Source organism: Taudactylus pleione, unplaced genomic scaffold (genome assembly GCF_031769625.1).
Source record: "Taudactylus pleione unplaced genomic scaffold, aTauple2 ptg001161l, whole genome shotgun sequence".
NCBI lineage: Eukaryota > Metazoa > Chordata > Amphibia > Anura > Myobatrachidae > Taudactylus > Taudactylus pleione.
This window is the reverse complement of record NW_028285562.1, coordinates 199589-226610: the sequence shown is the minus strand read 5'-3', so window position 1 is coordinate 226610 and position 27022 is coordinate 199589. Positions and strand designations below refer to the sequence as shown.

At 44.2% G+C, this 27022-nt stretch overlaps 1 protein-coding gene across 1 annotated transcript; it reads left to right on the top strand.

Annotated features, from left to right (window-relative positions):
- The first annotated feature begins 232 nt into the window (after positions 1 to 232).
- YIPF2 (Yip1 domain family member 2) lies at positions 233 to 23699 on the top strand. Its single transcript, XM_088462187.1, has 8 exons — positions 233 to 375; positions 1784 to 1926; positions 3908 to 3988; positions 7103 to 7190; positions 7263 to 7379; positions 7762 to 7928; positions 9262 to 9444; positions 23392 to 23699. Exons 1-8 carry the CDS (start codon positions 345 to 347, stop codon positions 23485 to 23487), a joined length of 906 nt encoding a protein of 301 aa, XP_088318313.1. The 5' UTR covers positions 233 to 344; the 3' UTR covers positions 23488 to 23699.
- The last annotated feature ends 3323 nt before the right edge of the window (positions 23700 to 27022 follow it).

The following is a 27022-nucleotide window of genomic DNA, read 5'->3' as shown; positions in this document are numbered from 1 at the left end:
AATAATCTTCCGTAGGGAACTGTAGACCCGCCGGCAGGTTCCGCTCGCTACAATTTTTTGCTATCATTTTCTTTACTTCAAAGTACATTTCCCTCCATTACTAAAATAATAGAACACAAGAAACATTACACAGGTAAACAATAAGATCCAGGAATCATAACATATGATAATAACCCCCCCCCCCGAGGAGAGCAGTTGGTAAGCCCAGCTGTGGTGACGCCCCCCAGGTGAAGAGCAGTTGGTACGGCCCTGCTTTGTGGTGGTGACGCGGCCGCTGTGTGATGGAGGCAGCAGGAGAGTCAGCAGTGGTCACATGACCAGGTCGCTCAGCTGTTGCTGCTGAGATGGCGGCCGCCGACCAGCTCCAGTTTCAAGGTACGAGACGAGGCGGCTCCCCGCGGCGCTGCACATGTTACTTGTACGGCGGTACCGGCAGGTACATGTCTACCCATTGACAATGACGGCTCAAACTGCTACTCACAGCGCGGTATAGACGCTCGCTAGACGTCTCTCCTGTAGCGGTGACGTGTAGGCAGCTCGCTGGTAGTACATAGCACAGGTAGTTTAGTGTGTGACATGCATGTGGCCATATACACCCCTCCAGTAAGTTTCTACATTGTATGACAGCTCTGCACAATGCACATTACCCCTGACTGCTATGGCATGTACACGCCTTTATCCTCTGCATAGCTATACACTATGGGGTCTATTTACTAAGTCTTGGAGAGAGAGAAAAAGTACCAACCAATCAGCTCCTAAGTCACTTTACATTCTGTGTTTGACAAATGACATTTAAGAGCTGATTGGTTGGTACTTTATCTCCATCTACTTTATCTCTCTCCAAGGCTTAGTAAATTAACCCTTAAGGGTGAGTGACACAAATGGGGTGATCCTGTGCAGAAAGGGGAGACCTGGAACATTTAGCTGAGGGGCAGTGGAACATTTGCTGTTCCCTGTTGCGACTCACGGTGGTGTCAAGGATACGCCTAGGACAGGCAGTTTGAGTGGTGTGTTTGGACTAAGGTGGATGAAGTCCAACTTCTGCCAGTTATAATGTAGAACCTGGCTAAAGGTGCGTACACACTGGGCGATTGCACGATTACGACATCGTAATCGTGCACTAAAATGTAGGAAACGACCAGCGATGCGCGCGCCCGCTGGTCGTTTCCGACATTGTCCATCGCCTGAACATGCAGGCCAATTTGCCGATAACGACAGATTGCCCATGTTCAGGAATGATGGAGTGTGCCTCCACTGAACGATTGATCGTTCAGTGTAGGCACTGCAGGGGATCAGGAACGACGGTACGATTACAATGTCGTAATCGTACTGTCTTTCCTGATCGCACAGTGTGTTCGCACCTTAAGAAGTTTTAGGGGAGCGCTTCTTTAAATTTTGTTAACCGTTGATGCAGATATACACACCAGGAGGGAGGAATTGCAGACCGTGCCTGCCATGTGCTGTTGGAATGCCCCTAAATTGTGCATTTTAGATCACAGCCCCAGAGGGGCTACCGCATATGCAGAATAAATAGCTGGCATCACCTCTAATTGAATTGACTCCAGAGAAAAAATATGTTTAGTGCAGGTAATCTAAAGGTACCTGGCTGTATAAATACAGGGTCCCCCATACAGCAAACTCCAGGGTATGTCTAAGGCCCGTGAACCCAATAGACTGCCCAGCATGTTGTGTTTGAATATTTTCCCTCCTATAGAGGTTAAAACTAAATTTGCTGGCACAAGAGTTTGTGACCATCATCTGATTGTACAACTTGCATTCGCAGAGTTCGATGAAGCTGCTGACCTTCTTGCTGCTAGTCCGAATGCCACGACCATGAGCCTCAGCGATGAGAAGAGGACGGAGCACGCCACGTTACACATGGGTGGAGATAGTGAGGAAGAACAGGGTGAGACGGATCAGACAGAGGTAACTAGTTTATGGGGAATTTTTTCTGCACACCTTCCTCTGGCTGGCTTCTGGGGGTGAATGAAAGTGATAGAAAACAGAGCAAAATACCCGCACACATTCAGAATCCAATTAGACAAAATGGTGTAGCTAGAACTTCAAGTGCGCAATATTAAAGCAACCTGAGGTGCTCAACATAGGGTGTCCCGTAACCCAAAAGATAGAAATAGGAACAATGTGAAGTTGTGAAGCGCTAATAATAAACAATGATGGTATAATGAAAATAGAATGATACTATACTTGTTAAGTAGATAAACGTTTTCTGACGTCCACGGTACATATGTAATTAAAGATAGAAAATAAAGGGGCACAATAGTGCAATAAAACTTTTAGGTCATTTATTCAATTAGCTTAGAAGCCATAAAATGTTGATAATAGGTTCTAATCATGAGCACAACATCAAATAAACAAAAACAATGAAGAAATATATCCTTATGGATGGGCCCGTATCAAATAGAAAATGTAAAACAGCGTTGTATTGCAAACGGGATTTCTGGATTTCCCCTGTGTGACTCGCTGTTCAGATGTTTCCAGGTAGGGTCTTCCAACAGTATGCAGTGACCTGACGCGTTTCAAGCACTGGGGCTCTTTATCAAAGGTGATGCTAAAGAATCCAATTAGTTCTTCCGTATTATACTAGTGTAATTACAGTTGTGCACCCAGGAATAGCACATACAATTATAAACTAAAAAGAAAAGTATTCCTATGTGGGGAACTCGTGAACCTCAATTTGAGCAATCTGAACACAATATTGCAGCAAATTAGGAATAATGACATAATGTTAAACTATAACTTTTAATGACTTATCTTAGAATAATGCCAGCGAAGTACTGAAATTAAAATCAAGTTTGTGAAAGTGAAATAAAAATAATTATGATGATCTCAAGACACCTAATTATTGGTATTAACTCCTCAGTAATTTACACATGAAGCAAATCTCCTAGTATGAGTATAATGTGGCACAATATGTTATCATATGCAATAAATCTTATAAAGGGTCCTCTATTAAGATTACATTGTCCTGGAGACAGTAAAATATATGTTGTTAGTCATAGGTACTTGTTTGTCCATTAATGACCATATTAAGTAAATTGGGTTACCCCAAATTAGGAGTATATAATCCACAAATTAGAGCAGTAGTGGTTCTAATTATACAACAGTTTTATTTTCAATATTATAATCCTCCTTTGGTCTCCATAAAGGTAACTACTAGATCAGTTGCATTAAATATAATTAGCAACTTCATTAATATTAGTCAACCAGTATGGGGGTATGTTTAGCAATATCATACGCACTGTCACATTTATCCTTTGTAATTGTAAAAATATGGCTCTATTTTAATTGGTCAGGCATACTGTTATGTATCAGTCAGAGATTATATCTCGCTGTTCCAGTATATAGAGTCCTCTCATTCCTATCCAGTACCTGGGCTAGTTCTCCTTTTATATATGAGTCTCACCCCTGTGATCATTAGAGGCTCTAAGTGCTCATTTTAGGTTGTTACACAATATTACCTTTTATATGGAAACATAGTATATATCCTGTCTCCTTTCAATACATATTCATTACAGTGTTCTCAAGTACTATACATTCATGTCTCACAGCACTGAGAGTATAAACAAAAGGATTAGCTTCTAGCCATAGCGGATTCATTATCAGCATTAGCGGTTTTTTGTGACTTTCCATACTGATATTAATAACCATTGTCTTGCACATACTGCTCCTATGACCACTAACAAACAGTCATGCAATTATTATTCACGTGTATTTGATTCAACATTTAAACATATTCCGAGGGGGTTTGATCAATTATAATAAACACGCCAGCAGCGTGTGCCTCGTGTCTCCCTGACGCACGTATCGCTTAACAGCTTATTGATCGGGTCAATGAAAGTGACGTTTTATCTTAGATCTTCTTGCCTTTGTCATTCTCTCCTTTCAGCTCCTCTCACCTCAGAAGAAATCCTCTGGCTTTTGGACCTTCCAATACTACCAGGAGCTTTTTGATATAGACACCTATCAGGTATTTGAATACAGGTGTTAGCTGGGCACAACTGTGATGTACAAAATGGTACTTTATATAGTGACAACATAGTACTTTATATAGTGCCACAGTATACTTATTAGTGTGCTTTAGTCCCTGCCTAGTGGAGATTACAATCTAATTTCCTTGCCACACACTGAAGGGAAAACAATTGTTTTTTGGGCGGCAAAAATTAATGGGCATCTGACAAAGCAATTCAATTGTTTTGGGATCCCATTAATTCTGCTTTTCGCGCCGGGTCTGGTGTCGTAAAGTGGCTAAACCAGTATAAAGTCCTTGATTTGGGCACCCAAGCTGCTGACTTCTTGCACATTTCAGCTTGCCACCTCGGGAAGCTACGAGCAGAAATGTCGGCACTCTCACACCCGAACGGAGCAACAATTGAATTACACCATTGGGCGTGCATTAGTTGAGGCCCCCCAAAAAAAATTACCCCCCACTGGACCCAGTTTAGTTGTAAGCCAGTTAACTTACTTGTATGTTTTTGGACTGGGGGATGAGGCCCATGCTTTTATGAGAACATTCAATTTCCAAACTGGTCAGATTAGGTGGTACTTACCACTGTGCCATGATAAATAACATTTTTATATTGGATCTGGTGAAAGCCCGGTCAATGGGTCTCTCATCCCTCCCCCACACGAAGGAGCTTTGCCACAGTCCCTTCTCTGTACCCATAGTGGGAGCCTTTAATGGGGGAAGGAGTTAAAGGGGTCTTAGTGCCTTATCGTGCATTGTCTGTCCCACTGCACATATCTGACTAGGATCAGACTTTGTACAATCATAGTATAAATAGTAATACAGGATAAGAATGAAAAAAAACTAAACAGAAACTTTAACAAGAGTGAATTGTTGATATTCAGTTTGCTATTTCCTGGGAGGTTCAGTATTACTATTTTATTAAGAACACTTCCAGCTCCCATTCTTTACAATGTTACCATCACTATGCCTTTTCTTAGGTTTTTCTTACACCGCTTTTAAATGTAGAAAAGTAAATTCTATGATGGGCAGAAATATAATATAGGTTCTTATAAGGTTCTTCCCAAAAAACAAACAAAATGCCCCTTTACGTTGTTGACAAAATGTGTTATTTTTCACTTCCAGTATTCTGTATGTTATTAAATTGCACATTTCTTAAATGATTGCACCTATTACTAAACATCTGTCATCAAAGGCTAACTTATAGCCTGTTCACACATGCTATTATAAAAAAATACGCTTCTCTTAACAAAATGGACACAGAAAATGCCATCCTTTATTAATGCCCACACTTGTAGAGCTATAGGCTAGTAAAGTGCCCACCTATGGCATCCCTGTAACAGTACAAGCTGTCCAATATTAGTTTTAATTCTAAGTCCGGCGCTGGGCAGGGCGCTCGGACCATAAGAAAGGGCACTTTTGCTTGCACCTGAAAAGAGTGCATGGCAACGAGAAGGGGGCGTATTAAGACACACACCCTTCTTTTTTGTCGCTCTTGGACATGCCGGGCTGTCCCCAAGCTCTCCCCACACTGTGAATAGATGTCGTGCGCATGTGAGCGCTGCAGCGCAATTTCCCCCTACACGGCACCTAGCAGGCTGTTTCATCAGGGTGCTGGCAGGTAGGGCATGGCGCATTTTCCATTTTAAAATCCGGCATACCGCAGCGCCCTGCTATAACAGCCTAGTGGGAAGACTAAATATATTATGCATAAAATGTCAGTTGAATTAATTTAGTAAATAATGCTAATGGAAGAACTACAGGTTGAGCCACTTAAACTGTCCCCCCTCAAGCCTGTAGTGCAACTGATAGTGTCTAGTGCCTTCTCTCGTGGTCCGCGTCTTCAAGGTCAGCACCTTGCCAGCCGAAAACGGTTGGAGCTGAAATTAAGTGCATTGTGCCATTCCCCAGAATGCTTTGTTCTCTGCAAGAAAGGATTGCTTCCGTGGAATCTCGTGTGTGCACGGGATCCATTAAGTAACCACAAAAATGTTTACATACACAGGGAAACCATCACCAACATACTTTGTGAGACCAAACATTTAGTCCATTAATATTATGAAAATTAATGTAGGCATTACTGTAGTTTCTAGTTTTTTTTTCCTTACCGTATATTAACAGTACCCTACGTTTTGCCACAAAGCCATTCTCGAGGTGGGCTGGTTTAAAGTGGCTCAACCTATATAAAGCACTATGGAGTATACTGGCGATAGATAAATGGCTTATTAATAATAATAATCCAAAATGCTTTTTGTCCCTAAAAAATACATAGGGGTAAATTTACTAAAGTGAGAATTCTTAGAAGTGGAGATGTTGCCCATAGCAACTAATCAGATTCTAGTTATTATTTTGTAGAATGTGCTATTTAAATGTTAAATAGAATCTGGTTGCTATAATTAACATCTCCCCTTCTAAAAACTCTCACTTTAGTAAATATACCCCATAGAGTTAACTTGAATGGAGAGAGGCTAAAATAATAAATAGTTATTGTTACGAAGTATATATGAAATGGGTCAAACTAAAATCAGTACAGGTAAAGAGTATTCTTTAAGATGTTTTTATGCATTTATAGAATAAGGAACTACGCGGTAAACAATACAACATTCTTAAGTTATTCAGAGACTGGTAAAGCTGCATACGTAATATAAAAACAATTGAATATAATAATTGGATAAATAAAATAAGAATTCGGGACAGGGATGAATAATCCAGGTCTGGGAAGCTACATGTGTGAAATGGTATCTACAGTATGTGCTGCAAAGGTAAACCAGTCACTAATTCCATTACTGCAGAGTATCCCAGACCAATCACACAGCAGATGTAGTATAGTCAGTGTGCAGGGAGATGTTTCAAGCCTTATAAAGTATGCAGAAGTTTCCCATAACACCAATCATTTTATAGCAAGCACTTGATGAATGCTATCTAGAAGCTGGTTGCCATTGGTAACTTGTCCACTCTTTAGGAGGCTTCCCGTTATTTTGAAGTGAATATTCTTCAAGCTGTTGATCTATGAAATCTCTTTCCTGCATGAATTGATGAATTTCGATCTTTCACATAGCTGTAAATGCCCCACAATATATTGTGCAGTCAGCCTAACGCCTTGTTGTTTAATTTTAGGTATTAGACCGGATCAAAGCTTCCTTCATCCCTATTCCTGGGAGGAACTTTGTGAAACATCACTTGCGTAACAACCCAGATCTATATGGTAAGTTTGCTCGTCCCCCGGCTTGTGGAGCTTATCTTCATCATTAGCACACTCACTTTCCCTCCCGTACAGGGCCATTCTGGATATGTGCCACGCTGGTGATCACGGTCACTGTTGTGGGGAACCTGGCGACATTTATTCAGTTGAGCGGCCATCCAGGTTATAACTACAGTCCACAGTTCCACAAGGGTGAGTCTATTTCCTTTAATTCTCTGATCTACACACAATTTGAGGAACCCATTTTGTATGCTGAACCACAGTGCAGCCTCATAGTATGATTGGACCCATTGACCTCACCGAATCACAGACTAATATTTATGAGGCCCTATTCCTAAAGAACAGTCTACTTTCCTCTGCACTGCAAAGTCTGTCCCACAGTCTTCTCCTGTCTCTCCCCGTCTGTTCTCTTCACTCATCTAGGCTAGTCTCCTTGTTTGCACTGCATTGTGAAACTAGGCCTGTGTTCTATTGGTCAGTGCAAGCTTTTAGTTCCTCTACAATTAGTGCTTGTCTGTGGCTGTCCGCTGTGTTGAGGATGATATCTTTGGTGATGTATTTTCTGCTCTCACAGTAACGGTTGCTGGTATTGCCATATACAGTTATGCCTGGCTGGTGCCTTTAGGTCTCTGGGGATTTCTACAGTGGAGGAAAGGGGTGAGCCAGTCTGTCGGGACCTACAGCTTCATGGAGACCGTGTGCGTCTATGGGTACTCTTTGTCTGCGTTTATCCCATCCACAGTGAGTATCGCTTAGCTGTTCTGTGTGTGTATGACAGTTTTTTCTATAGAACGCTGTGTTATCCAGGCTGCTTTGGCTAATGTGAAATCTGACCCCCAAAGACATGGCCATATTTATCGGAGCCTTTGTAAGATATGAGACAATAAAACTTAATGTATGTTTATAAATGACCAAACCTGCCCATCATTGGGTCTGTTCCATCCATTAGAGAAAACAGATCTAGTTTAGCAGTTTGGTGTTGCTCTCCTTTGCATCTTTCATGAATATTTAAAATGTGGAAGTAGTACGATTTTTGACTCTTATACCCCTTTTCCACCTAAATTCCGGGTCTGACCCGGAGTTGGAACAAAGTTCCTATCTGGGTCAGACCCGGAATTTTGCCGGCGCTGACTCGGGATATTCCCGAGTCAGCGCAGCTCACACCGCAGTCGGGTCTGCATAGACCCGGCTTTTGCGGAGTGAAAGTGGACGCTTGGAGATGACGTCATCTCCAAGCGCCACTGAAGCCGAACCAATCGGCCGGCTAGCAGCGCACTCCAGGTCGTTGTGACCCGGAGTGCGCTGTTCCCATAGCAGGGTTTCACGGGCTACGCCCGTGTTAAACCCTGCTAGTTACCTGGGTTGGATTGCCGGGTCACTCGACCCGGCGATCCAACCCTCTGCCCTTTTACACCAGGGAGCTGCCCGGGTTAACCCTTCAAAAACCCGGGTTTTAGCTCCGGTGTAAAAGGGGTATTAGTCTCCTAGGTAACGCATGCTTTGTACATGCTGTAGAAGGATTGCTTCGTAAACTGGAGCAGGGTCACTGATGATTCAGTAAGAGAACCTGATATGTAGTGTTTAATATTTGAACCCCATTCCCCCTGTAGTGTATTTTAGCAACACTTCAGACACTATTAAAGATCTGTAGCCTGGTTAGGGCTGCTGGTAATTGAGGGATGATAATATTTTACACCTTTGTGGAGAGGTAGGAGTACATACAATTTATTATTTCCCCAGATCAGTTCTTTCCATTAGGGTTCCCATCATTTGTGTGACACCGGCCCAGTTCTGTCATGTAGTGGGGAGAGTTGCTGGGGATCAGTGTCACAATACAATTGGGAGTCCTCTCCTATTTACTGGAAAATCAGGACACTGTTTACCATTATTTGTGATGGTTTAGCCCATTCAGAGCCACAGAAACATTATAACTAGCAGTCACCACAGCATTAAATCACATCCGTACAGCAGGTCCTATGGTGTAAAACACCTTTTAATTATTAAAGAGTAGCCAGGACTGTATCAAGAACCTGTACAGGAATAACGATTTGAAGCATCTCTGCTCTGTTCTCAGGTACTCTGTGTATTCCCTTCTGAAATCTTCCGCTGGATTATCCTACTTGTGGCCATGTGCCTCTCTGGCTTTGTCCTCATTCTTGCCTTCTGGCCACACATCCGCAAAGACAACAAAATGGTGTCTCTTGGCATGGTAACAAGCATGTTGCTTCTACACGTGCTTCTGGCTGTCGGCTGTAAGGTATGGAGATTATATAAAGTTGTATTACAGGGTGTACTCAGGGATCTCTCTTGGAGAGCAGCAGTTTGCAATGCAGTAACTGAAATGACAGCCAGCGCCTGATTGGATGATGCCATAGCCATTCAGGACCGAACTGTATTTTCTACACCAGTGCACCTAATTCTTGCTTTTTAGTTGGCGCAACTGGAGGTCTCTGTTATAGGTCCTTGGGATAGGAAAAAAGATGGAAAGTTTTGGCTGACCCTAGAGCTCACAGTGTGGTCTGTGATCGGGTAATTAACTGGTTGCAGCTGCCAAGGAAGAAAATTTTGTACTATATTCTAGACTTGTATATGATAGAAGTTATTGGCTGCGCAATCCTATAATTAATACTCATAAAATTGTCACTGTGTGATCAAACTAGTATTTATTATCATGAAAAACCATATAGCATATACTATAGGAGACTCCTTTCATACCATACATATAAAATACAATATAAAATAAAACACCTGAAGTAGCTGACTCATACAAAAGATAACTATGTTATGTTGGATACATTTTTTAACAAAGTTAACCCTAATAATCTACAATAGCTGGTCTAGATAAATAGATATCATGTGGAAAGGTCATAGGTTCTAAAATAAACACAGTTCCAATATCAAGATATGTGCTCTAGACCTGTGTGATATTACCATCATCAGTGGAATTATTTATTTATTATTTTTATTTATTATACACTACCGTTCAAAAGTTTGGGGTCACCCAGACAATATCGTGTTTTACATGAAAACTGACTTTTATTTATCAAATGAGTTGCAAAATGAACATCTAGTCAAGACATTGGAAAGGTTAGAAATAATGATTTTTATTTGAAATAATAATTTTGTCCTTCAAACTTTTTTGCTTTCGTCAGAGAATGCTCCTTTTACAGCAATTACAGCATTGCAGACCTTTGTCATTCTAGCTGTTAATTTGTTGAGGTAATCTGAAGAAATGTCACCCCACGCTTCCTGAAGCACCTCCCACAAGTTGGATTGGCTTGATGGGCACTTCTTGCGTACCATACGGTCAAGTTGCAGTGATCGCGGTGAGTGACAATATATGTGGGGCCCAGGGACCTCCACTTTAAAAAAAAAAAAAATGGGGTCCTACCTGACCATTTCTGGGTCCCATCATAATTTATGCTTTAGAGCTCCCCATATGCCTCTCAGACCTCCCCTAACCCCTTACAAATGATGCCACACAGCCATGCCCTGCCTTTACACATTATGCAGCACATTAATGCCATTTACACATTATGCCACACAGCAGTGCCTGGTCTTAACACATTTTGCCACACAGCCATGCCCGGTTTTTAAACATTATGCCGCACACTAATGCCCGGTCTTTACACATTGTGCCATGCAGTAATAGCCCTTACAAATGATGCCACACAGCCATGCCCGGCCTTAAACATTATGCCGCACATTAATGCCCCCTATGCATTGCCCCTAGTAGTCCCCCCCCTATGCATTGCCCCCAGTAGTAATCCCCCTATGCATTGCCCCCAGTAGTAATCCCCCTATGCATTGCCCCCAGTAGTAATCCCCCTATGCATTGCCCCCAGTAGTAATCCCCCTATGCATTGCCCCCAGTAGTAATCCCCCTATGCATTGCCCCCAGTAGTAAACCCCCTATGCATTGCCCCCAGTAGTTTATCCCCTATGCATTGCCCCCAGTATTGGCACACCTATTTGCCCTTTAGTGACCTGGGCTTAATGCCAGGTCACTCAAACCTTCAATTAGGCCTACAACCCTGGTGGTATAGGGAAGGGTTAAATAATGGTGGCCCAAGGCCGCCTACCCGTACGGTGGAAGAGGTTGCGGAGGGGGGAGGGAGCTTCGTTAGCTCTTTTTCTTTCCACCCCTGCAGTCCTCTTAGGTCCCCAGCTTCATTCTTCTGCCGCTGGCCCTGTCCTGGCCAGTGGTGCCGCCTCTTCCTTTCTTCCTCCTTGATCACGCAGTCTTCTGGCCTCTTGCGCGAACGCCAAAACTGTTGCCGCGCTGCTCTTCTCTTGTCTTTGGGAGGTCTTCACTCCTCCCCTCCGCCGCCAGATTGAAGTTTCCCGCTCAGCGGCGTCTAATTCAAGACGCCGTGAGTGGGTGTGGCTGACGCATCGAGCCACGATTGGCTCGTCGCGTCTACCTCCTATTGGCTGCTGGACCGCGAGCCAAACTGCTCGCGGCCAGTGCCAAACAACCGCCGCCGCTTCTTAGCATCTGGGCAGCGAGCTCCGCTTAGCTTGCACGCGGAGCCAAGCTTCTCCCGTTGCCACTTTACTGCCGACACTGGTGGAAGGGACCAGGCGGTCCCTTCACCAGGTACCCGCTGCGGTGGCTTACACGGCGCTGGGAACAAACACACTGTCCCTGTGCCGGGCACAGATGCTGTGCCGATGCTGGGATCAGACACTTGATCCCAGCATGGCTTTCCACAGCAGCAGCCAATGAGAGTCTATCTGTGTCCCCAGTGCCCAATATCTGGTAAAATATGCTTATTTGCGAACACTGAAGCTGCTCTCTCAACAGCTCAATGGGGTTGAGATCTGGTGACTGCGCTGGCCACTCCATTACAGACAGAATGCCAGCTGCCTGCTTCTGCCCTAAATTAGTTCTTGCATAATTTGGAGGTGTGCTTTGGGTTATTGTCCTGTTGGAGGAGGAAATTGGCTCCAATCAAGTGCTGTCCACAGGGTATGGCATGGCGTTGCAAAATGGAGTGATAACCTTCCTTATTCAAAATCCCTTTTACCTTGAACAAATCTCCCACTTTACCAGCACCAAAGCAGTCACAGACCATCACATTACCTCCACCATGCATAACAGATAGCGTCAGGCACTCTTCAAGCATCTTTTCACTTGTTCTGTGTCTCACAAATGTTCTTCTGTGTGAGTACACACAGTTGTAGGAAATGTTCAGTTTCTTGGCAACCTCTCGCATGGAATAGCCTTCATTTCTAAGAACAAGAATAGACTGTCGAGTTTCATATGAAAGTTCTCTTTTTCATTTGGACAGCATAATTGAACCCACAAATGTGATGCTCCAGATATTCCACTAGCTCAAAGGAAGGCCAGTTTTATAGCTTCTCTAACAAGTAAACCTGTTTTCAGCTGTGCTAACATAATTACACAAGGGTTTTCTAATCATCCATTAGTCTTCTAACGCGCTTACCAAACACAATGTACCATTAGAACACTGGAGTGATGGTTGTTGGAAATGGGCCTCTATACACCTATGTAGATATTCCTTTAAAAACTAGACGTTTGCAGCTAGCATAGTCATTTACCACATTAACAATGTATAGAGTGTATTTCTGATTAATTTAATGTTATCTTCATTGAAAAAAACAGAGCTTTTCTTTCAAAAATAAGAAATTTCTAAGTGACCCCAAACTTTTGAACGGTAGTGTATAGCGCAGCATATTCCATTGTGCTTTACAATTGTAAACATTAATAGAACAAAACTGTGTAATAACAGACAGATGTATAGGTAGGAAGGCCCTGCTCACAAGCCTTGATAGTGCTCTGGAGCTCCAGTGTAAATGGTAGATGCTCCGTGCTGTCACCGGGTATCTGTGCCGCGTATGATAGCGGTCTGTCATAAATGGCTTGTAGGAGTGAATGAAGCCGCTACAGATTCCAGCTCAGGACCGGCTGCAGTACGGTCGGTTATTGTGTAATCACTCCCAGCATATAATGTGTAGTCCGCCCGCTGATTGACCACTGACAATCCTTGGTCACTGAGCACTTTGAAAGTATTGATGTAGAAGATATGAGTCAGGGAAAAAAAATTGCTGTCCGAGGCACACTGCTCGGGACACACTGTTGAAATGACTGCAATGGCAGTGCGGTGGCCTCTGGCAAACCCCGACTGGTGGCAGGTCCAGACATGTCCATGCATGTCAGCGCACATGAGCGACCTTGTTGCATACAGATATATCAGACCAGTCACCGAACTTTTTAGACAGACATACACACATAATCAATTAAAAACTATGCTAAGGGGATCTATGAGATTGTGTGTGTGTATATATGTGTGTATATATATATATATATATATATATATATATATATACATACATACATACATACATACATACATACATACATACATACATACATACAATCTGTCAGGTCCATAAATATTGGGACATTGACAGAATTTTCAGATTTTGGCCTCTATTCACCACCACAATGGTTTTTTATGTAGACAGGCACACAGTGTCAGCTGTGTTTACAGCTTTTATTTCATTTTTATTTATTTTACAATGAGAGTGCAGCGCTTGGCGTCCTGGAGGATGCTTACGCTGCTGCTCAATCATCCCAGTGCCGGTGACTGGGCTAGTGTCCTTGGCCGGAGCTCCAGTCTCAGTGAGCGCTCGCAGCCGGGGAGAGGTAAATGCGGCTCCCTGCTTCTTACCGCTGGTATGGGAGACACTGGCAGTGGGGACCCAAGTCCTCTCCGCATCCCCACTAGTCCAGCAGGGCGCTGAGCAGAGGCTACCTTTTGCCAGCTCTCCCCGCTGGCTCCTCCGCTGCCCCCGGACGCTCCTTCATAAGTGTCTGATCCAGGGTCATTCCTCCTTCTTTTCCCTCCTCACATATGCTGGGCAGCCTTTTTCTGAGTGTCTGCAGTTCAGCTAGTGTCTGGGGTGTGCAGGCTCCCGGTCTCCCTGTATTCCTCACCCTCAGTGGTCAGGTTATGCATATTTCTCTTTCCTCCCCGTTTGGGGCTGGTTTGTTGAGCGCTTACTGCCTTATATTGCATTGAATGTTTCTGTATGTTTGACTGTTAATGTACTTTGCATAGTCAGCCTCTGCATAGCCCCACTTATTTGTCTATCTGTGGTGCATTTACATTCTCTGCCCTAATTTGCACATCTCAGTTCTGGCTCTGGTGTGTGGGGTTCTCCTTGGATTTCTGTTCAATGTCTTCCAGGGGTAAAGCTCCCAAGGAGGTAGGTGCTTTTATGCTGGGTAATTGCAGGGCTTGTACGGATGTGTTTTCTTCACAGGTTCTGGACCACGATGGTCTCTGTGTTCGCTGTTTTAATACTTCACAGCACGAGACCCCTCCAGCTGCGCCTGCTAGCTAGGAACCGGCTTGGATTTCCTCGTTATCCCAGGTAATGCTACAGGTAGTGGATATGCTCTCAGCCCCTGTGGTTGCCCACCCTGCTGGTGGCCCTTCAGGTGTGGCCCAGATTTCTAATGTGATGCCATCCCCTTTGCTGCCTTTCGCTATGGAGCCTCCATGTATGTAGTCCTTTATGCATTCAGTTTCGGTGATTACCGCAGGTGTCCGAGTCCTTCAAACAGATGCTGGACAGTGAGCGCGCTTCTAAGCGTAGGTCTGCTAAGAGGGACCGCTCTACACCCTTGTCTGATATTGAATCTGACTGATATTCCCTCCGACCAGGAGGAGGATGTATCTGTTGCCTCTGATGTGGATTCCCAGCCGCAGGTAGAAGTAGTTTTAGAAGTGGTTTCCTTGATCAAAGCATTTAAATTAGTTTTGCTAATCATGGATGCGGAGCCGGCTCCTGTGTCCATTGCTCCAGTGTTTAAACGGTAAAAGGCTGTTTCAGAATTTTTTTTCAGCGCAGCTTGAGGACCTTTTGGCGGAGGCTTGGTCCCACCCTAATAGGCGCTTCCTAGTTTCTAAGCACATTCCTACTTTTTATCCTCTGCCGGGAGCTGGTCGGGCTAAATGTGAGTCTCCTCCCCCGGTTGATGCGCATGTTGCCCACCTAGTTAAGAATACCAGTCTTCCTCTTATGAACAGTGCATCACTTAAGATAAGTCTCCAACTTCCTATCCGTCGGATCCTTAAGTCTATTTACTCTAAAGAGGGTACAGTAGCTCGCCCGGCTCTTGCATCTGCCTGGGTTGCCAAGGCCATTGGTCGCTGGGCAGATGCCCTGGAGGATGGCCTTACTTTAGGTACCAACAGGAATGTTATTTTGTCTCTCGTGGAGCATATCCGGGAGACTGTTTCTTATCTTTTGGAGGTGACTATAGACACTGGGATACTAACTTCCAAGTTTCGGCCTCTTCAGTGTCAGCTAGGAGAGCTCTCTGGCTTCATTACTGGCATGCGGATTCTGATTCTCAAAAGGCCCTTGAGGCTCTGCCCTTTTCGGGGAATGTTCACTTTGGTCCAGAATTGGATAAAATCGCAGTTACAGTGGCGGCATCTAAGACTGCCTTTCTCCCTTCTGAGGCCGCTTCTAGGTCGCAATCTTCTAATTTTCGGTCCTTTTGTCCGCAGGGTAAAGCCAAGGGTTTGTTGTTTTCTAGGTCCCAGGGTTCCTCTGCCAAGGATTCTAAACCTTTTTTTCTAAACCTTCTTTTTTTTTTTTTCCCGAAATTTGGAAGATGAATTCGGAGGATGCCTGGGTAAGAGGGGAGATCTCCCAGGGCTATGCATTGACTTTTCGAGAGTATCCTCTAACCCAGTTTTTTTTTTTTCCACAGATCTTTCTTTGGATCAGAAGAAGGCAGAAGCCTCGAGGGAGTACGTTCGCTCTCTTCTGGCCTGCAAGGTCATTGTTCCGTTTCCCGCGTCTCAGCGGGTCACGGGCTTCTATGCCAGTCTATTTCTGGTTCGCAAGTTGAACGGGTTATTCCGACCGATTCTAAACCTAAAGTCTCTCAATAGGTTCTTGAGGATTCCCAAGTTCTGAATGGAATCGCTTTTCGCCATTATTCTGGCCATGGAGCTGGGGAACTTCATGGCCTCCTTAGACATCCAGGATGCCTATTTACATGTCCCCATCCTTCTCCATAATCAGCGATTCCTCAGGTTTGTGGCCCAGGAGGATCATTTCCAATTTCAGGCTTTGCCATTTTCCACGGCTCCTCGTTTCTTCACGAAGTTCATGGTGGCTCATCTTCGGAACAGGGGAATCCGATATTTCCCTACTTGGACGACTGCCTTCTTCTGGCCCAGGCTCAGGAGGTTCTCAGGGAGCACATTTGAATCACGGTGGATCTTCTCCAGCCTCACGGATGGGTCATCAATTGGAAGAAATCCTCTCTAACTCCCTCTCAGGAAATGGTGCATTTAGGAGCCTTGCTGGACTCAAGGACTCAGCGGGTGCTCCTCCCGGCAGACAAGGTTCGGGACTTACAAGCCAAGATTTGTTTGTTTCTGCATCACCGCCGGGTGTCAATTTACTCTTGCATGCAGATTCTGAGCTCTCTGGTCTCTACCTTTGACACGGTGCAGTATGCACAGTTATGTTCCTGGCCTCTCCAATTGGAGACTCAAGCCCGGTGGGACAAATCCCATCTACATCTCAGGTCCCAGACGATTGTTCTCTCTCAGGAGGTACGTCACTCTCTCTTGTGTTGACTCCAGGGGTCCAATCTGACCATAGGTTGTCCCTTTTGGATTTAGGACTGGGTCCTTCTTACAACCGACGCAAGTTTTCGTTTTTCCTGTCGGCAGACCTTCCAGGGTCAAAGGTAGGCCCAGGAGATCCGTTTGCTGATCAACTTTCTGGAGCTCCAAGCGGTTTACAGGGCCCTGTGTTGAGCTTTGCCTCTTCTGCGAGTCGCTCTGTCCAGGTATAGTGCGACAAGTCGATGGCTGTTTCTTACATACCCCATCAGGCCGGTACTAGCAATCGTGCTGCCATGAGGGAGGTCAGGCGCATTCTTCTTTGGGCGAAAAGGCATCTTCCATCCCTGTCGGCGGTTTACATTCCCGGAGTGCAAAATTGGGAAGTGGACTTCCTAAGCCGCCAGGACGTTCATTCAGGCGAGTGGGCCCTACATCCGGACGTCTTTCTTCTCTTGGTTTTTCGCTGGGTCTTGCCGGACATCAACATGATGGCGTCTTGACACAGTCACCAAGTTCTGAAGTACTGCTCTCGCACCAGATATCCTGCAGCCTTTCTGGTGAATGCTCTGGCGGTTCGGTGGACCTTTCCGCTACTGCACATCTTCCCTCCAATCTCTCTATGTCTGCGGGTCCTCTGCAAATTAAAGCTTGAAGGTGGCACGGTGATCCTAGTGGCTCCTGATTGGCCGCGGAGGGTCTGATATGCAGATCTACAAGGCCTTTCCGTCGAAGCTCCTCTGTGCTCAGATCTTCTGTCTCAGGACCCGTGCTTTCATCCGGATCTGGCCCGTCTTGCTTTGACAGGGTGGCTCTTGAGACTAAGGGGTTCTCCAGGTCAGACATTAACACTATGCTCAATGCCCGTAAGCCCTCTTCAGCTAGGATTTACCATCAGGTTTGGAGGACTTGCTTTGACTGGTGTTCGGCTAGAAATCTTAAGGTCATTTTGACTCTCTCTGGTTCTCTCCTTTTTGCAGACGGGGCTGGATTTGGGCCTCCGCCTTGCTTCATTAAAAGTGCAGGTTTCAGCTCTTTCAGTCCTCTTTCAGACAGGTTGATCAGACCTTTCTTCAAGGTGTCCTCCACGTACAACTCCCGCTTATACTGCTGGTGGCTTCTTGGAATTTGTGTCTGGTTCTTAGGGCCCTTCAATCTTCGCCCTTTGAGCCCTTGGACACGGTGGACCTGGAAGTCTGTCTTTCTCCTTGCTATAAGTTCTTGCCGATGGGTGTCGGACTTGAGTTATGTCCTGTCACGCTACGTTTCTAATCTTTCACCAGGACAGAGCTGTCCTTCGGACCCGACTATGTTACATTCCTAAGGTTGTTTTCAGGTTTCACGTCAATCAAGATATTGTGGTTCCTGCTTTCCAGGTTCCGGGTTCTTCTCCGGAGGAGGCCTCTCTGGATGTCGTGCGGGCCCTTCGGATTTATGGAGATAGGACAAAGGATCGGCGTAGGACAGATGCTCTCTTTGTCCTGCATGACTTTAGCAAATGGTGCTGGCTAGATTGATCCATTGACTAATCGCCACGCTTATGCTGCGTCGGATCTTCCTGCACCGTCTGTAGTGAAGGCTCATTCAACCTTGTCGATGGGAACGTCGTGGACAGTATGACGTGGTGCTTATGCAGATACGTTGTGGGTGGCCACGTGGTCTTCTGCCAATAAATTCCTGAAGTTCTATTCCTTTGATACATTCACCACCCATGGTGTGGCTTTTGGGCAGAGAGTCCACAGCGCAGCCTAGGAGCATTCCCTCCCTTAGGAGATTAGCTTTGGGTTGTCCCAGCATAGAGCCTATGTCCCCTATGGAGGAAGAAGAAAAAGGAGATTTATGTGATTACCTGTTAAATCCTTTTCTTCGATTCCATATGGGACACAGGACGCCCACCCTGACGGACGTGGCTTGCGGAGCTTTGCTCTGCTTCGTTTCTTCTTTTCACATTTCTTGTGTGCTTGGACCTGAGTGCGTGCCGGTCTTCCTTCTCGCTCCTTGCCCTTAGGCTTGTTAACTGAAATGCCTGTGTCTGGGGGCGGGGTATAGGGGGAGGGGGGGGAGCCTGGGCTTTGTCTGACAAAGTTAACTGTGTGGTGTCCACACTCCATCCCACCAACCTGTACCCAGTGTAGAGCCTGTGTTCCCTATGGAATCGAAGAAAAGGATTTAATAGGTAAGCACATAAATCTTCTTTTTTGTTAAACAGAGAAAAATATTATGTAGCCAATAAAATATTTTAGATTTCTAGTTCAAATCTGGCATACTGGTAACAGAAAGTGTCATCATCAAACTCTTGGCCTGATTCAGCTGTGAACGCAAGGTCACTGCTGATTGCAGATTCACGATTATCTGGAATCTGCGCATGACCCATTCTGCGAGTGTGCAGAATGGATCCTGAGTAGTCGCATGCAAACCCTTGAATGCCTCTGCCTGATTGACAGGCAGAGGCATTTAAGGGGCGGTGCAGGGGTGGCTGCCATAGCATATTTTCAGAGAGTGGCTAGTCAAGGATCTGCAGTGTCCTGGGCTCACAAGCTAGCCAGCCTAAGTAAGCTGAAGCCCGGCGCCGTCCACCATCATCGATGGTGATTCCAGCCTGCGACCGTAAATGCAGCAGGTGGTGTCATATACCTAGCACTAGCTGACTGCTTGAGATTGGCTGGATGTGAACACACTGGTGTGACGCTGATGGCTGCCTTCTCGGTTTTTCAGGATATACATTGTTTTTGGGTGCATGCTTTATTAAATACATTTTCCACATGCAAAATAAATTAAATATGATATTTTTGCGTGAATTGTGCTTATTTTGTGACCTGCTCAGCCCCATAGTGTTTCCCAGTATAAACCTTAGATCCAAGTTCCATGAGACGTGATATCAGGGGAGATCACAGAATGTTACACTCAGTAAATCCTCTGCACCGGTGCCTGTAGGTGGGTACAGACAGTGTGGAAGCTCCTCTGTACGCAGCACACTGGAAAAAAGTTGGCCCCTCTTCTACTGGTTTTGGTCATTTGCCAGGCTCTAGCTACGAAGAATCCCCCCCAATGTACCATGAGACAACTCCATTCACCTGAAAAATAGAAAGGCATTTGTCCTGGAAGATAGACCAATGACATTTGAGTACTGAGCAAGAGAACCTGTTCCAGGATTGCAGGAGACTTATCTGCCACAGGAGGCTGTGAAGCTGCATATAAAGAGCCAGTGTGGAGACCATAGTGCCGGCCACTGCTGTGTAGTAACAGACTGTATTCTGTGGGTTGTTAAGGAGTGGGGAGATTGTACCTTCTCTTCAGGACAGACTACACATTCTGGTGCACTGTTTATTAGCCAGCTGTGGCTTTCTAAGTATGACACATTTGTGACCTGTGGATGGAAGCCACCAAATTGTGCACTTGATCCCCCTGTTCAAGTAATGCTGTGGGTTGCAAAGAATGATCGTGCCCATAACAAAATTAATGAAGGGCACTGTGTCCAACTCCTTAGGGGAGGGGGAAGTCCACTATTCTTCCATTTCCTGTCTCATAGAGGCTGTGTAAATATTGTCTGCATACAGTATACAGATGCCAATTATAAAGCACAACAGTATTAACATTTACTTATATAGCACCAGCAAACAAATACATAACCATAATGATCACTGAGCGGTGACCAGGAACTGTACGGAGCTGAACTGGGCTACTTAGTGGAGTTTATGATGGCTTTTGTCTGGTTGACCTTCTGCTGAGCAAAGAGGATGGCACACTGGTTAGCAGTGACTTTCTATTGATTCGGTCACTATCGATGTGGCACTTGTGGTTTCCCGGTGTTTGTGTGGGTTTCCTGCGGGTGCCCTGGTTTTCTTTAGTGTCCAACATAAAATACTGGTAGCTTAATTGTCTACTGAAAAATGGACCTAAATGTGTGTTGTGTGTGTGAGATATGGACATTAGACAATAAGCACCAGTGAGGCTGGGTCTGATGTGAATGAGTCATTATCTGTAAACTTAAAAGAAAATCCTTCCTCAGTGCTAATATATTTTATAATATATAATAAAAGTGAATAAACACCCATGTGTAAAAACATATAATAAAAACTAGGAATACATCAGATAGTTCCAAATTAGGAATTTAGATTGGATTTTTCACAAACTCAAACCAAAAAAGAAAAAGATGTGGAACAGCACTAATAAACCTTATATTAGCTAAGGTTATAGAAAACTGGTAGGGAAGTAAGTGTCAAGACATGTTCTTAACAGTAATATTTTAATATCAGTTGTAAAAAACACAATATGTTAAATATATTGTGGGGGGCTGGAAATCGTGTGTGTGTATATATGTATATATATATATATATATATATATATATATATATATATATATATATATATATATATATATATATATATATAATTTTTTTTATATTACAGAACCCAGCTGCACAATTATTGGAGTGCATGGCTTATAAATTTATTCTTTAGAGTTCAAACAAAGAGCCAGCACATTCGCTTTAAATGCTAAAAAGAGGTTTTTATAGAACACTTAGCAGCATGGAAAAAAAATGCCTACATAGATTGTGTTAACCCATAAATCATGAGGAGGTATGACAGTATAATGAGTACTTAGCACAAGTAAGCCAGGGTGGTCAAGCAAACTGCAGGTCTGTCATCCTCAGCGGGAACACGCAGCCTTCAGCCTGACAGCTATTTTGGCGTGACATACATGGTCCAAAAACCTTTGTTTGAAATATATATATATATACACACACAGTATTGAGCTTAAGTTTTAGGCAGGTGTGGAAAAAATGCACACAGTTTTTGAAGGGACTCGGCAGGGCTGTTGTTCCAAACATCTTGGAGAACTAACCACAGAAGGATCTGAGCAAGCCTACAGCCACAGAAGTTTCGTCTGTTCATGTAATCCCAGACCGATTCTATGATGATTATATCAGGGCCATATCATCACTTCCAGGACTCCTTGTTCTTCTTTATACTGAATATCTCAGCACTGAGGACACAATTAATCCTCACCAAATCCCCTACTCCATTAGCTGAAATGCAGCCCCAAACTTGCAAGGAACCTCCACCATGCTTCACTGCACTGCCTCCAGACACTCATTATTGTACGGTGAAGAAACTGTCTTCTATTACAGCCAAATATTTTTTTTAAATTTCTGCATAGCTGAATCGCTTGGCTTTGTTCCCACGTCGAAGGTATGGTTCTTGGCCGCAATTCTTCCACGAAGACACCTTCTGGCCAGACTTCTCCAAACAGTAGATGGGTGTACCTGGGTCCCACTGGTTTCTGCCAGTTCTGAGCTGAAGGGCTGGAGAGCGGTACAATAATGAGTGTCTACAGGCAACAGTGAAGCATGGTTGGAGGTTCCTATCAAATTTGGGGCTACATTTCAGCAAAAGGAATTGGGGATTTGTTCAGGATTAATTGTATCCTCAGTACTGAGAAATACAGGCAGGTACTTATCCATCATTAAATACCATCAGGAAGGTGTCTGATTGGCTCCAAATTTATTCTGCAGCAGGACAATGACCCCAAACATAAAGCCAATGTCATAAAGTACTATCTTCAGCGTAAAGAAAAACAAGGAGTCCTGGAAGTGATGATATGGCCCCCACAGAGCCCTGAACTCAACTTCATCGAGTCGGGGATTACACGAAGAGGCAAAAGGATTTGAGGAAGCTTACATCCACAGAAGATATGTGGTTAGTTCTCCAAGGTGTTTGGAACAACCTCCCTGCCGATTTCCTTCAAAAACTGTGTGCAAGTGTACCTAGAAGAATTAATGCTGTGTTGAAGGCAAAGGGTGGTCACACCAAATATTGATTTGATTTAAATTTCTCTTCTGTTCATTCACTTTGCATTTTGTAAATTGATAGATAAACTATTAACACTTCTATTTTTTTAAAGCATTCTTACTTTGCAGCATTTTTTTCCACACCTGCCTACGAGTACTGTGTGTGTGTGTGTGTGTGTGTATGTATGTGTGTATATATATATATATATATATATATATATATATATATATATATATATATAATCAGCATTATTATGAATGTGGCCATGACACTTACTGCCCTACCAGTGTTCTATAATCTTATTTAATATATTTTTTTATTAGCGCAGCTCCACACCTTGTTCTAATGGTATGCAGTCGGGAAGCCGGCGGACCTAATCCCAACAGCCGGCTTCCCGACTGCTTTATCCCGGCGAGGGTTAAATGACAGGCGACATCCGTCATTTTACCGACGCCGGGAGACTGGCATCCCGATCGAAGTGATGCCGAGTGCGGGGAGCCCGGGTTTAGGTTTAGGGCTCCCGGGGGGACAGGGTTAGGCACCCCCTCCGAGGGACATGGGTTTAGGTGGTGGGGAAGGGGGGGGGGGTTAGGTTTAGGCACTTAGAGGGGGGGATTAGGGTTAGGCACTGGGGGGAGGGATTTAGGTTAGTGAATACTTACCTTTGGGACGATCAGGATTTTCACCCATGTCGGGCAGCCGCTGTTGGGTGAATCATACCGATCCCGTTCTAATATCTGTGAGGCATAATGAAGGTAACTAATGTGACTCTTTTCTCTTTTGTACAGGAGTATTTCTTCAGGAGAGTGGAAGCCAACACTACGGGAGGCTCTCTCATTACCGCTGCAACACCAATATTACATATAACTACACATAAGCAGTGACCCTGTCTCTGTGTGTACAAGGACTATATTGAGAAGGACAGATACAGTGAGCCAGATGTACGGCACTTTGGATACTGCATCACCCAGACAATATTCTTATGTCCAGTGGAAGTTGTTATTCTCTGCTTATCAAATTCCTCTCTATTTTTATTGGTTGAGATTATTTAATGAGGTAAAGGCAATGATTGCATAATAAAGGGCGTTTTTTTCTCTTGTAAGAAGAATTCTTTTTAGACAGCTGCAATAACATGGAGCCTTTATTGCTTACACCGCTATGGCTGAGCTGCTCTTTTACTGACTACTTATCCTAAAACAGCTAAAATATAAAAGAGATGATATATGTGAGAGATATAAAATGAGATATTTGTATTTACGATAAATCATTCTCTCATAAGGCTCTATTTATTAACATTATTTTGACTAAAAGTGAAAAAAGGTGTTTTCACACCCTTTTCACATTATTTTACCATCACCTATTGTTATTACAGGGCAATTGGAGTAGAATTTGTAGATCGCATTTCCCATAACTGTAATGGGAAATGTGATCGACCAAAGTTATTATTTCACATTTTATTTTTAATATCGGGGAAAGCCCTGTGATAATAACGCCACCTGGAGGTGGTGTTATCCAGGGTCTCCCCGGGTTACCGGACTCCTGGCCTGCTCTAATGGGAGAGAAGAGACGGGAGTCGGTCCTTGTAATCAGCTGTGTGGTCTAAACAGACCGCAAGCTGATTACTGTAAAAAAAAGAAAAAAAAATAGTTAAAAAAAAATAAAAATTACTTACCTGACTCCAGGGACCGGTGATCGAGCCTTCGGTGATGATTCCACCTCCAGTCAGCTGGTCTCCCATAGTGCACTGCTGCCCGGTCATCAGGTGATTGGGTCCCAGTGCAGTATGGGAGATCACCTGACTGGAGGTATGGAGCATGCAGGTAAGTGTAATTAAGGGAGAGGGGGGTCAAGCTTAGTGCCAGGGGGGAGCAGCGGCGACCGGTCGACGCATGCGGGAGCACTTAATCTGTATTTTTTGCGAAAATACCGGGATAAGGCTCCAAAGGGGATTCGCAGGGACAGAGCTTTCTCACAAGCTCTGTCCCTGCAAGGGATTTGTAGTAAATCCCTGTGATGCGAATTCAGTCAGTAATATCACACTACAATCTGCGGATAGTGGGACACTGGGAATATCATGTGGTGCAGAAGTAGGAGCTGGAAGCCTGGGCACTTAGGTGCTGATCCTGAGTTAGGAGCCAAGCTAAAGGAGGAAGTAACTTTTCACTTTGGTAGAACCATTCTGTGCTGTAGGGAAGGGTGGTGGTGGTGGTTGGTGGCGGCAAATTTAAAAGGTGCAGAAATTTAAATTAAGGAGGGGTGTGCCCTAACACAAAAATAAATTGCAGTGTGAAATAAAGATGTCTGCCATCTGTGTTGCATAAGCAGCCAGTATAACCACTGCATGTAAATAACATGTATTTGTACCCCTTACATTGCAGCATGGTTTGTCCATGGTTGACCCGTTTTCTCTTTTTGCTTGGCTCCCGACTCAATCAGTCTTTTTACTCGAATAAACTTGAAGATTTACTAAGGTGCACCAAGGAAAGCTAGTCAGACGCATAGAGATGTTATGTCCTATGGGAGTACTACGGGCATGTCGCTGATGGTGTTTGTGTACATAGATGCAGAATCAGTCACATAGAAGGCCATATTGAGACGGATAACCTACACCTCCCTGATGGTGGCCTCTAAAGACAATGCTGAAAGTGGGATCTCAGTCCTTTCACATACAGATGAATGGATGTACACCAGAGAAGGAATTTGTGGAGGCATTAGTATAATATGTAGCATCAAAGTAGTGCTACACACTACCATAAGCAGTGAAAAGACTAATGAAATAAGCCATGTGCGCCTATGGGGGTATTGGTATAATATGTGGGTTGCTATAAAAGATTTCAGTGAGAGGTTGGGGTATTGCTGTAATGTTTAAGATTGCTGTAGTATATGTGTGTTTTATTTAGGGATGTGCAGGCTCGGATAGGTTCGAGTTTGCACGTGGAGTTCGGATTTTTCCCTCCAAAAAAACGGAACTCAGAAAGAGGCAAAACGTCATCTTGCATGGACTTTTTCCAGGAATGATGATGTTCGTCCATGCAAGATGACGTTTTGCCTCTTTCTGAGTTCCGTTTTTTTGGAGGGAAAAATCCGAACTCCACGTGCAAACTCGAAGCTATCCGAGCCTGCACATCCCTAGTTTTATTGTATTGCTAGGTGTAATTAGTGGTGCAGTTTGGCTGGAAATAATGTATTCACATTTTGATATTTTCATATTTAAATGCCCGGGGGGCTTTTGTTTTTGCCTCTTTGCTGCCCCTCACATCAAAAGCTGCCTACCCCACTGAACTACAGTGCAAATATCCTATCTCAAGAATGCTGGAGCACTGCCCTGATCTCCTTAACACTCTGTTTACTCTTCTGCCAGATATGCAGATCTCAATGATAATCTAATCCCACATCTGGTTAGTACACACAGCAGCAAAGTCAGAGGACTATGTTAGGGTACAGTCTCTGAACAAATCCAAGATCTGTAACTCCTAGTCATCCTGTTCCAAAAGGGTATGTAGTCATCATGTTCGGTCAGAATGTTGACATGTTAAAAAAAAACTTGTAATCAATACATAAATTCCTATCCCAGGTCTCATTACCTGCCTGGAGGTTCTCTGCAGACTCCCAGCACTCGGGACCACAACTCAGTCTTGCCATTATGGGCTGGGGTCCCAGTTCAGGTCTTGTTCTCAAAATGTTCCTTGCTGGCCAGGCCCATTGTTGCCAATTCCGCTGATAACAAGTAGAATTGGGGTGTTTTTTCTAACTTGCTTTTTTTTTTTTTTTTTCCCTTAAATTTGGTGTTTGTTTTTTGGGCTTATTTTTGAGGAAGCTGAGGAACCGGATGAGTCAAAAGACTTTGTGGTATTCTTTATGTCAGGTAAGGTTTATGATGCTTGGGTACTTCCTGTCAGGATTTTAAACCAATTTCCAGTATATGCTTTAGCACTTTAAATCAGGAATGTATTACATGTAAGCCTCTTTAGATGATTCAGACAGCACAGATGAACTTGCTTAAATCCACTTTACCTTGCACAGTGGGCCTGATTCAGAGAAGTAGGCAATGCCGATATTTACGCAGATTGAGCGATTGTTTGCCGTTGTACGTGTATGCAAGATGCACACGCAGCGATCTTTTAGCGATAATTACATTTGCAAAGTGAGTGCCAGGTAGCCAGGGTTTGGGGGAGGTAACTGGGGGTTGTTAAGTAAACACAGGTGTCTACCTGTTTCAGCGGTGTGCATAAATTATCCATTGTGATCTCCTACGCAGCATGAGAGCTGCAGTGTTTGCTGCTGGTCAGACTTGCCAACTACAGTATGATGCATGGCTGCCCGATCTGCATCAATATTACTGATGTTTACGCTGGACAGATATGAGGGTAGCAGCGGGCGTCCCACTATGCTCAGAAACTTTGGAAGCATTGTGCACTT